The sequence below is a fragment of the Medicago truncatula genome, chromosome 8, assembly GCF_003473485.1.
Source record: "Medicago truncatula cultivar Jemalong A17 chromosome 8, MtrunA17r5.0-ANR, whole genome shotgun sequence".
Taxonomy (NCBI): domain Eukaryota; kingdom Viridiplantae; phylum Streptophyta; class Magnoliopsida; order Fabales; family Fabaceae; genus Medicago; species Medicago truncatula.
The window spans coordinates 23,966,341-23,978,319 of record NC_053049.1 but is presented as its reverse complement, the minus strand read 5'-3'; the positions used below and the strand labels follow the sequence as shown (position 1 = coordinate 23,978,319).

Sequence of the window (11,979 nt, the reverse complement as noted above, 5' to 3'; positions counted from 1 at the left end):
TCATTAATCATTTGATTCAGGCTCTTTGTAAGTCTATAACTTATTAACAACTTACATTCCTATCCCAAGATCAACTCACAACATGGGTTAAATACTCTTAAACACCTTAATTGACCTCATAGTACTTCTAGTTTTGAGGGATGGAATTATCTCATAAGTTTTGGATTAACTTAGAAACGGTTATGCTGAATTTTCATAAAATTTCACCAAGACCTCCTTGGGGTATTTTCATCATATCTCAAAAACTAAAAATCATTTTCAAGTCAAACGAAAGCCACTAGAAAGCTAACTCAATTATCTACAACTTTCATGTTTACACGGAATGCAAATTCAAAACAGAAAAGGGTGAAAAGTACGAATATTTCCCAGATTTGCCTGCCAGAAAATCGGTGGCCGATTTTGAGCTTCACAGCAGTTCAAAAATCAGTTTAACAATGCGTTTTTCACTTAAGAATCACTCTTAATTCACTAGACTCAAACACAAACTCCAAAATTTGTTAGGAAACTTAACCTATGATTATTCTACAACCTGAACATCAATTCTTAACACAATTACCATGGTTTCTACACTTTTCTAATCAAACTCAACAATGGAAAACCTAATTCCCAATTCCCAAAATCAAGAACAACCCTCGTGCTAAATCAATTTTCAGAATCATATACTCAGAATTATTGAAGGTTAGTCTCACCCTTACCTTAATTTAGATGACACTACAAGAAAAACTGCATTTTGCGACATTTAAAATTGTTGATTGCGACAGTTAGAAGGGTCGCAAATGTACATTTGCGACTGTTCCCCAACAGTCGCGGATGTTGGGGTCGCAACTGTCATTTGCGACCCTTCATAGAAGAGTCGCACCAACTGCCGCAAAAGGTGCTGCGACAGTTCCCTACAGTCGCAATACTATATCGGCGACCCTTCAGAACTGTCGCAAAGTAGGTGGTTTAATTTAAATTAAATGGACTTGCGACCCCTCACAAATGTCGCAAATGTTCAATTTTGTTAAAAATAAAATAAAATTGAATGTGGCAATTTTTGTTGACAATTTAAATAAATATATTAATAAATACTTAAAATACATAAATATATAACTAAAAATTTCTAAATCCCATAAATATAATTCTTTTAATAGTAACAATCAAAACAATAGATAAAGTACATGGTTTAAACATTCAAAAACCAAAACACTAGTGGAAATTTAAGTCGCCTGGACATTCAAAACTATTGTATCAGAGTTAAAACTATATAAAAATATCTAGGTATCCCTTAGTCAAGTTGCTCCATGATCCTCAAGACGATAGCTAGACTCAGATGAATGTCTTTCCAAATACTTTGACAAATGCTTCATTCGCAAATTGACATATCCAGCATGTCCCTTTCCAAACCCTTTGACAAATGCTTCATTCTCAAATTGAGTTGGTTTGCATTTCAGCTTGCAATTGTTCCTGCATATAGTAGTTCAGCAAATACAAGTGAAATGTTTTCAATTGACTGTATATGCAGTTCAGCAAATTACAACAGTTTCAACAGAGAAGCTAAACTAGGTTGTGTTCTTTTAGAGGTACGACTTTTTTATTCCCTTCTAAATATAAGCATATAGCAGAGAAGCTAAACTAAATCACACAGAACAGCAAAACTTAGACAAATGTTTGGAAAATGAATAAGAAATGACACACCAATAATAGATTAAACTTACTAGGAAATGACAAATTTTCACGAGCTGTTGTCAGCGATGATGCTGAAATTTGGAGTGCCGGAGATGGAATGTTGGGAGAACAAGTAAGTTCATGAACGAAGCTCTACGATCTATCCGGTTCTTCTCTTCTCTTGTTTTCTCCCTTTTTCTCCAAAATGTTTTGTTTCACGTGAAAACTATTCTGACTTAGGTTTTCTCCTATTTATTCCGCCAGCCCTCTTTATCTTATTCCCACTTATTCCACTAAACTCTCTAATTTCCAAAACAACCCCCACAACTTTATTTTATTTTATTTTCAAATCTTATTCTATTAAATAGTAAAATAAGCCACCTAATAAATTAACAACACATCACAAAAATCATATAAATCACATAAGTCATAAAAATAGACTCTAAACTCAATAAAATAAATAAATATTAAAATAGGACGCTACAACCATAGTTGCGCTGCTTACTCATGATGATCTTAACAACAACCCAATGTAACATTCTGTCAGCACATTTCAATTGGAGAGGGCTAAAGTTTGAAAAGCTCAATTCTCCAAATCTGGTGTTGGACACACTTTTCAGAAAGTATATTTTGTTATAGTTAGTGTAACGCCCACTTTTTATTAATTAATTATTTAATCGAGTCTAGACGAGTTATATTATATTTATATAATATATGTGTGATTTATGATGATTTATGACGATTTAGATGATTTGGATGATTTTAGATGAGTTATGTGATGTGACGATTTTTATGAGGTTATGAGACTTATTTTGTTGTTTAATGAAATAAGATTTGAAAATAAAATAAAATATTTAGTTAGGGGCTGTTTTGAGATTTTAGAGAGTGTTGGGGGAGAAAGTGAGATAAGATAAGATTTTAGGAGAAGATATAAAAGAGAAAACCTAGTTTTAGAAAAACACTTTGTACGTACGACTGTTTTTGGAAAAAGGAGGAAAAAGCCAAGAGAAGAGCAAGAGAGACCTAGAGGCTGCGATTTCTTCAATTAAGGTAAGGGTGAGACTAATGATTCAATAGTATTAATTTATGTAATTCTGATGATCAAATTAACAAGTTAGGATTGAATTAAAAAGTTTATGAAATTAGGGTTAATAGGTGATTTTGATGATCCAATGATGTTAGGTTGTTAGATTGATGCTTAAAACGTCCTTTGACCTTAGATTATGGTTAGGATGAATTCTGGAATCGAAATTAGGCTTTAAACCATGTGAGATGTTGGATTTTCATGAAAAACTGCATTCTGCCCGAGCCTATATTCATCGCTCGCCCTCGCGAACGATGATCCTCGCCTCGCGAGTGATGAAGTTCATCGCTTGCCACGCGAGCCATTTCCCTTCGCCTCGCGAGTTACAAGTCGTAGCTCGCCACAGCGAACAACCTTACTCGCCATAGCGAGCATGACCAGAGAGCATGTTGAATTCTGTATTTTTGACTTTTGAGTTGAACCTTAGATGCTTTTGAGTGCCTTAAGATGTTAATTAAAGATTAGATGATGACTTAGAACGAGATTGAACCTGGTTTAGCTTAGAACAGCTTTAGTTGGGATTCTGGCTTGTACTCGCCATGGCGAGCGGATGCTCTCGCCTCGCGAGCACTTCCAGAACTGAGTGCAAGTGAGAATGTCGTGTTCTGTGTTGCTTGAATTGATTAGGGACGGACCCTTAGGTAGTAATGTGACCTATATAAGAGGTTAACTGCAATCTGTGAAGCTGTTATGAAATGCTAAGTTGATTATAATGTGATTTAATGATTAATTGCATTACTTGAAATATTATTGAATGATCAAGATGTTGTTGAAATGAATTGATATTATGAAGTTATGTTGTTGTTGTGATCTGCCTATACTGCTATTGTTATTTAACTAAGTTGCATGAGTCTATATATAAGATGATTAAGATGATGTTGAACTCCAAATTATTGGATATATATAAGAGATGATTATTAAGATGTTTTAAGAGATTGAGTCCATGCATTAGCATACATTTGTTGGGGGCTCATGCCCTGGAGCTTTGTACTCACCACGATGGAGCATTAGCTCAAATTAGCGATGGGGGCTTATGCCCTGAAAGTATATTAATACAAAAATAATGTTGGAGGCTCATGCCCTGTATTGGTACCACATGCATATAAGAGGTCTAAGTTGCATTGTCGCATTGTCGAGTCAATGATGAATGATGTTATGATGCTATGATGTTTTAAGATGCTTATGTTGAAGATTTATGATGTTAATTATGATTGTTGAATTATATTGATTAATATTATTGTTTTGTGAAATCTCACCCCTTCTGCTTGGAAATGTTGCTCTTCGTATGAGTAACTTGCATGTGATCGAGCGTAGGTTGTTGTTGTACTGTCGTGAGTGGTCTTGCCTCACTGAGTCTTAGGTTGCTCTGATAGGTAACGGGATGGGGTTTATGATATGTATGCTTCATTTCCTTTACGTGTTTGACTATGATGTTTTATGTTGTTTAACTGACTTTATTTGAGATATTATGATGGGGCCTGCGTGCCAAGACAATTTATGATTTTTGAATTAACTCCGCTACGATGATTGAGATATTTTGTTGGAAGTTAAATTGTTATTTAACTGTTTTTAGATTATGTGAAATGTGATGTCCCGTTTTGTGATGTTTACTCTGATTTATGTTAAGAAATTTTTATGTTGGAAAATCGGGGTGTTACAGTTAGCTAAAGTGTCCTTAACTTCAATTTCAACTCCACTACAATCTAATTGAACAAGATAATCCCATTTTTCTAGATTGAGTGATGCTCAAACATTTTTAAAAGCACATTGAAAACTCACATTGTCTTGTCTTTGTGCATTACAATAAAATGCCTTAATTTGAGATTCATCATATCATTTCTTTAACTCAACAAATGAACCCAAATTTTGAAAGTTAAGCAACTCATGAAAATCAAAACCCATAGATTCTATATCCCACAAAGAGCAATAAAATTGAGGAGATACATTCTTTTTGGACTCAAATTTTTCAATATACATGTCATAATCTTCATCAAGAAACAAATCTTGAACCAAAATTCCAACTTGTTGAGTGGGAGGAGGAGGATCTCTACCTTTTCCTCTTTGTGTAGCAGCTCCCCTTTTTGGACCTATATTGTTGTGATGTTGGTTGTGATTGAAGTTGATTAGAAGTAGATGATGTTTAGCGTTTTGTGAGGTTTAGAAGTGTAGAGAAAATGGTGGCAGGGGAGAGAAGAGAGTAGAAGGAAATGGTTGGAGTGAAGAACCAGAAGCAAAAGTAACGTTTTTTACGAATTTGAATCGATTCACTAATTTAATGATACAATTCATTATGAATCGATCCATGTTGATAGTGATACAAGAGTGAATCGATTTAAAAAGAATTTTTTTATGAATGCACATATTGAGATTTTAACACAACAACAAAGAGCATCTAAAAACATCCCAAACAAGAGCAAGTAGACAATCGCAATTGGCATACAAGCAAGCATGCAAGATACAAAACAAAAGAAAGATAACATGCAAAGGATGAAAAGATGATCAACAAACATCTAACTCATAAGATAATCATAATTAACATATGAGAGAAGATATTAAACAAATAGAGGGTAAAGAGATTTTCAAGGAGAGATCAATGCCATTTGAATCTCTATGAAAATTTTACCTATAACCAACAAAACTTACTCCCTTGCTAGAGTGCTTCAAAATGAAATGATGATTGAGAAACCATTTGTGATCAACCAATATGATAAGACAATGAATAGGTTAAGTATTTAAAGTCCTCGAGTACGTGTTCATCACACTTTTGCTCATGATGTCCTTAAGAGATAAGGAGCTTATTGTGGAGCATCATCCTTGACTTGCTTCATTCATCATTATTTTGAACCGAAGAGGTAGAGATGGACGAAGTGGTTCTTAAAGCAATGGACTTCCTTTCCTTCTTCTTAGAGTCATCCTCACTTGACTTGAAGCAATTAATCTCATGCTCATGTTTCTTTAATTTGTCAAAGAGTGTAATCATACTAAGAGCATTGAGATTTTGTGATTCCCTGATAGCGGTAACTTTGGGCTTCCATTCCTTTGTCATACATCTCAAAATTTTATTAGTGCAATCTTGGTTTGAAATTGTTTTACCAAGGTTTTGCAACTTGTTTATAATATGAGTAAATCTCATTTGCATGGAAGAGATGGTTTCACCATCTTTCATACAAAAAAGCTCATATTGTTGCACAAGGATATTAATTTTTGATTGATTTTTCTTTAGCTTTTCTTCTTCTATTTTCTTTGATTGATTTTTCTTTTCCTTTAGGACGAGAAAACAATTGTTAAATGATGAATGAAAATAGGACGAGAAAACAATTGTTAAATGTTTGTCGCGCTATTTGTATATATTATAATTTTGTATGCAGTATACAATAAAAAAACATTTTGACCCCAAAATTTGAAGGCCCAGCTCAGTAGAGATGTTTGCACCTCCTCAAGGAGGACCCTGAGTATGGTAAATCCTAACAAATTTAAAACTAGATGCGATAATATAGATATATAACTAAGCACAAGACAGATTGCCCGTCTTAATGATAGTATTCCATAACATCAATAAAAGACTAAAAGAAATTAAAATAGTGTAAAATAGGTCACCGTAAACATAGAGACATTGCATAAAATTGGATAAAATATACTGCACTCCATTAAATATGTTTTTATCCATATAACTATTTTAATTTTATTCTTAGGTTTTTTTTTAAAAATATTAACAAGTTTTTTATCTTCAAATATTTTTGTACGCGTTTTGGTCAACATTTTTAAATAAATTTATGTGTACTTCAAAATTTTAAATTATTTTTTACCGTCGTGTTTATTACATTATATAAATTCTCTTTACATAAGAGTTTAAATTTTTTAATAAAAGGATGCGTTAAATATGAATGTTTAAGTTTCTAGCACTTAAAAATTCGTATTTAATTTATATTTTAATTTTAAAAAACTAATTTTTGTGTGAGATAATATTCTAAACATCTCTTTAAAAATTCAATGAAAAATAAAAAATTTAACTTTTTATTTGGTGGTGGCTGGGGTTCGAACTCCGAACCTTGCATATATTATGCATTGTTTATACCAACTGATCTAAGCTCACGAGAACAAATAAAAAATATAAATAAAGATGAGTTAATTAACATAAGAATAAAAAAAGAGATCAAAAGTTGTTAAAAAATATTTGGAGGACCCAAAATTTTAGAAAGATTAAAGGAAATTATGATGTTTCTCCTCCGAATGGCTTGCTTAACATTTCATGTAGATTTTTTGAAGAAACTTGGAGCTTCCTCAAACAACAATCTCTTAATCCATGCTTCTCCTCCGAATGGCTTGCTTAATCTTCTTCGGAATGATGTTTTAGGAACTTTCTTCTTTAGGGAATAGTTTCCTTTTTCTGCCTTTTCCTTTTGTTTTGTTTGTTGTTTAGCCTTTAAAAAAAAAAAAAAATTATGATTTTTTTAGGAATCAAAATTTTATTTATCCCATTAAAATATCATCTACGACAACTGACAGAATAAATCCTTCAACATTAAAGAGTTGACTTCCAAGTATAAATTTAATTGAGTATATGCATTTCAACATTTTCAGAATCTCTCTCATCTAACTTTTCCATGGCCACTTATTAACTTTTTCTTTTTTAAGATGGCCACTTATAACCCATTTGGGATTGGCTTGGGATCTTGGAGTTTGCTCCTCCAGAGGTCTCAGGTTCGATTCCCTCTAGTGCCAATTTTGGTGGGCTAAGTCCATACAGAGCTTGCTCTGGCTTTAAACAGAGCCCCCGCAAGTGGGCGGTGGGATTGGTTCCTCGGATTAGTCGATTTTTGGATCGGATACCGAGTTTTAAAAAAAAAAAAAATGGCCACTTATTAACTTAATTATTAGTTTAAGAATCAAATACTTATAGTTACAACACTTTTATCAAAAAATAAAAACAATAATTGTTACACATACTGGCCTTGTTGTAAGGCCCGAATCATCAAGGAAGCCGCAGAGTTCTGTGCATCCTTCAGCCGAGACTTTTCATCCCCTAACATTTTGAGTATACCATCTGGAGTGGCTATCTGGACAGAGGTGACAAATATCTTCTTCTGAGGAGTACCTTCATCTTTCTCAATGCTGTTACGGACAAGTAAGGAATCAGTTTACAAGGATGGTCAAAAGCTTGACACATGCAAATCAACTGAAGGAACAAATTAAAAATAACAAGGAAGATCAATTAGTGAATATATCAATACTCCAAAAATAATCATCGCTCGAGTTTATCTTCATATTAGGTTGATTGATGCTAAAGTTTTACTGCATCTGCATGACTAATGTATTTTCTCACAATGTTAAAGAGATAAATACTCAGAGATGGTAGAGCATATACTCAGAGTAGTGAACAAGGTTGCACAGATCATCTATTACAAGAAGAAAAAAGAAGATAAAATATAGCATATGCTCCAACCAGAGTGAAAAAGGTTGCACAGATCATCTTACAGCAGAAAAGAAAAGATAAACCAGAGGCGGAGAGTCCTAATACAAAGCTATGCTCCTACCAGAGAGAAACTCTCTTAAAGACCAACTAGAAAATACATGAATGAATCCCCTCACTCAGCACTACTCACAATATATTCTCATCCAACTATCCTAAAATCTAGCTCCAAGTCACTAACCAACTTCCGTCCTCTCTCCCGTTGGCCTCATTTTCTTCTAGAATATGTGTAGGTGTCCTATCAGAATCCTTGATTGATCCTATAATTTGAAAGTTGTCTCCACTTGAGTATATGAAATAATATCAGTCTCGTTTTTCTTATAATTAACTGATTAAGGCAGACTTTGTAAATGGATATAATCAATCATTCACTAGAAGGAATCAATTAACATCCCAATTTGGGTATTGTAAAATTCTAAAAATTTATCAGGGACGAGTTTTCTGTTATATGCCGCAAGCAGGTTTCTTCTGTGTCTAGACATGTGACCAGGTATGAAGACACTTAACAAATGGAAGCTATAACATAAAACTGTTCCGGTTAATAAAAATGTTATGCGCAACAAAATAATAACAAATAATACTCTCATTCATCCTCATCATTTTTTGGTTAATCAAACCTGCCGTATATTTCCAAACTATTCTACAGAGGAAACCAGATGACAAGAAGATGCACTTTTATATTACAGACACCAGGACTATGAATGAATGTTTTTCTTTCAATATGCCATTGCAAATTATAGTGGCAGGCTAGCAGTGTTTACCTGTATACTGGTTTAGGCCACTTTTTCGTCCCGCAAATTGCATATAATTGCTGCTTGGCTGCTTCAATTTCAAAGGTACCATCAAGGCCTTTACAACGATCGGACATCATGGTAGTGGCAGGCAATACGCGTTCTAGTTCATGCACAGCAATCTGGGCAGCATCAAGCCTTGCAATGTCCTTCTGATCAGAACAAGCAGTAGCAACCAACTCTCCATCAACATAGACACTGGCAGTGCTTTTGGCACCATTCCTCGATTGTCTTATCTCAACCTTTCTCCCATTCTTTTGACAGATCTCATAGAGCGTTGTCACCGGTTGCGGTTTTCGTTCCAGATCATCCAATGTAACTATTGGCTCCAAAAGACCTCTTAATATCTGCCAACAAAAATTACAAACATTTATCAGGCAGTGCAAAGTTGTTGGGTCGAAGCAACTAAATGATTTCATATCCAACACACACCCTCATACAAGAATAGCTTTGAGTTTAGACAGCACGTACAGTAGAATACAACATCCCCTACTATACCATCTAACCTACGTGCCAAATGTTGCCTAAAATCATGGTCAATAACTTTCACTCAAATGCACTAAACATAAAACATACCCTATTATCCCATTCAAATCTATTTACCAAAATGTTGCCATAAAAACAGTTACATTGGCCATGATACATGTTGTGAATGAACCATCCAACCAAAGACAGAGTACATTCATGCACACATTCGACTCCCACATCATGAACTCAAAAACCACCATTTGTGGTAAGCAACATTCTGGGTTGGTGGTCTACAAACTGCTACTAGAGTCAAAAACACACACACACGATTGATTTTTGGGTTTAGCTGAACACAATCCATCATATCATTTGAGGGGGTTGGGTAGTTCAACTACTTTGAGCTAAGGGATAAAGAGTTGGAGACTCTGGGTTCAAACTCAGACGGAAGAGTAAATATTAATCTAACAACTAACTAAGAACGTTTTCAATTCAAAAAAAAAATCCATCATCATATCATTTGTAAATGTCATCATTGTCATAATCATAAGGAATTAATTAGGTCTAACGGTAGTAGCATAGTTTGTGGAATTTATAGTCCCTTCTTCCAATTGAATAAATCTAGTCCCATAATCAATGTAAACCTGGGTTGCAAGTTTTCATATGCAATTCCAGCGACATGCAGCACCGACACTTAGGGTGTGTTTGGATAGAGGGATTAAGAGGGAAGGGCTTACTTTTCTTTTTTAAATTACAGACATTATAAAATAAATTTTAGAAAATTGAATTAACAATATGATATATGATCATATAATACTTCAAAAACACTTGATTTATTTTTAAAAAACAACTTACATTGTTCGTAATTTAAAAAATAAAAGTGAGTCCTTCCTTCCCTTTCCCTTCTAAACCTTCAATCCAAACACACTCTCAGTATCTGACACATGTCACAGACAATGACACAATTACATTGAATTATGATATTTTTAAAAAAATTTGATCAACATCACACGTGTCAGTGTCTATGTTGTGTCATGGAGTGACAGGACGAATAAAATTAAAAGAAGCATGCATACATACCACCCATAATTTCTTAAGATCAAAATCAACATCAACATAAACAGCAGCAGCAATAGATTCAACAACATCAGCAAGAATCTTCGGGGCTTTAACCGAACCACCATACAAAACAACAGCACAATCTTTCTCACGTTCAACCGCATCAGCAAACTCACTAATCTTATGAACAATATTAACCGTGTTGTGACGAACGTAACGATGAAGACCATGATTGACTGCTGCACGAGCAAGTTTCTCGGTGCTGACATTAGCAGCACGTAGAAGAGAGAGTTGACCAGCGTCAACGGAGGTGTAAGAGAGGAAAATATGGTTGCTGATAGCAAGACCCAAAACAGCGTCACCAACGAACTCGAGACGTTCGTAGGAAACAGATTCGGGGTAAGAAGTGTGGGTTAGAGCATCTTCTAGAAGCTTCTTGTTGAGGAATGTGTAGCCGATTATCTTCTCCACTGCTGCAACTGAAGCTTCCATCTCCATTTTCATCTTCTGTTCTGTGTGTGAGTGTTTGAGTAAAGTTTTTTCTTTTGTTACTGAATGAGTTAAGTTTGGTTCTGTCTCACAAATTTCAATATCAATCAATTTATGCAAGTGAAAAGAGTAAATTCGATTGTACCAGACACTATTCGGTATTTTTTAATAACTGTTCGGTACTTTTTATCCGAGAGATACACACTTTTGTTTTTATTTTTTATTGAGAAATGATATTTGTACAACCATTTTATAACAATTTTTTGACAACTTTCTCTATCATACTCACATTATCATTTTATTATTTCTCTTCCTTTTTCTGTCTCCATTGTTTTTAACCAATGAAAAGAGAGAGAAAATAATTGTCACTAAAAGTTATATGAAATAGTTGTTCAAATATCACTACTTTTTGTAATATACAGATTTAAACTTATAAAAAAAACTAGACATGTTGGTACAAAAAAATCTAGACATTTGATTTGATCAATGCAATACTAGTAAAAAAATATTAACCGGTATTCAAATTGTTTTTTTAGAGGATGGTATTCAAGTTGTTATTAACATAGTAATTTGTAGGGGTCCTTGAATTTTAGGAAATGATCTTATTGAAATAAAAACACGGATTCTATCCTTTAATTTTAGATTTTTTTTTTCTATTTTTAACCTCATATATTTTCCATATAGACATAAAGTTCGTAAAAGTGTCGTAGGTGTTGAATATTTTCATGATTTTGTACCTGAATAGGGAGATTCTCTTAAAAACTATCATTTAACCCTTGTTGAACATCATCTCATACTTCCCCAAATTTATTTTGTGACCTAGATATATAGCATATGGTTTACGGTTTAGGGAAGATAACATAAAGACTACTCCTTCCTTACCATAGACGCTTATCAGTAGTTGTCTAGTTGAAACAACAATGCATGTGGAGACGATTTTACTTATCACTATATTACTTGAAAATAGTTTAGTG

At 33.9% G+C, this 11,979-nt stretch overlaps 1 protein-coding gene and 1 long non-coding RNA gene across 2 annotated transcripts; both read right to left on the bottom strand.

The window, feature by feature from the left end:
* Positions 1–1,068: 1,068 nt before the first annotated feature.
* On the bottom strand, positions 1,069–1,779 carry LOC112417555 (uncharacterized). Its single transcript, XR_005643684.1, has 2 exons — positions 1,698–1,779; positions 1,069–1,446 (listed from the first exon to the last, which is right to left on the bottom strand). It is a non-coding gene; the product is annotated as an uncharacterized lncRNA (long non-coding RNA).
* A 5,786-nt stretch (positions 1,780–7,565) lies between these two features.
* Positions 7,566–11,191, bottom strand: LOC25501225 (ribonuclease 3-like protein 2). Its single transcript, XM_013589939.3, has 3 exons — positions 10,538–11,191; positions 8,963–9,339; positions 7,566–7,843 (listed from the first exon to the last, which is right to left on the bottom strand). The coding sequence occupies exons 1-3, from the start codon at positions 11,018–11,020 to the stop codon at positions 7,669–7,671; spliced, it is 1,035 nt and encodes a 344-aa protein (XP_013445393.1). The 5' UTR covers positions 11,021–11,191; the 3' UTR covers positions 7,566–7,668.
* Positions 11,192–11,979: the final 788 nt, after the last annotated feature.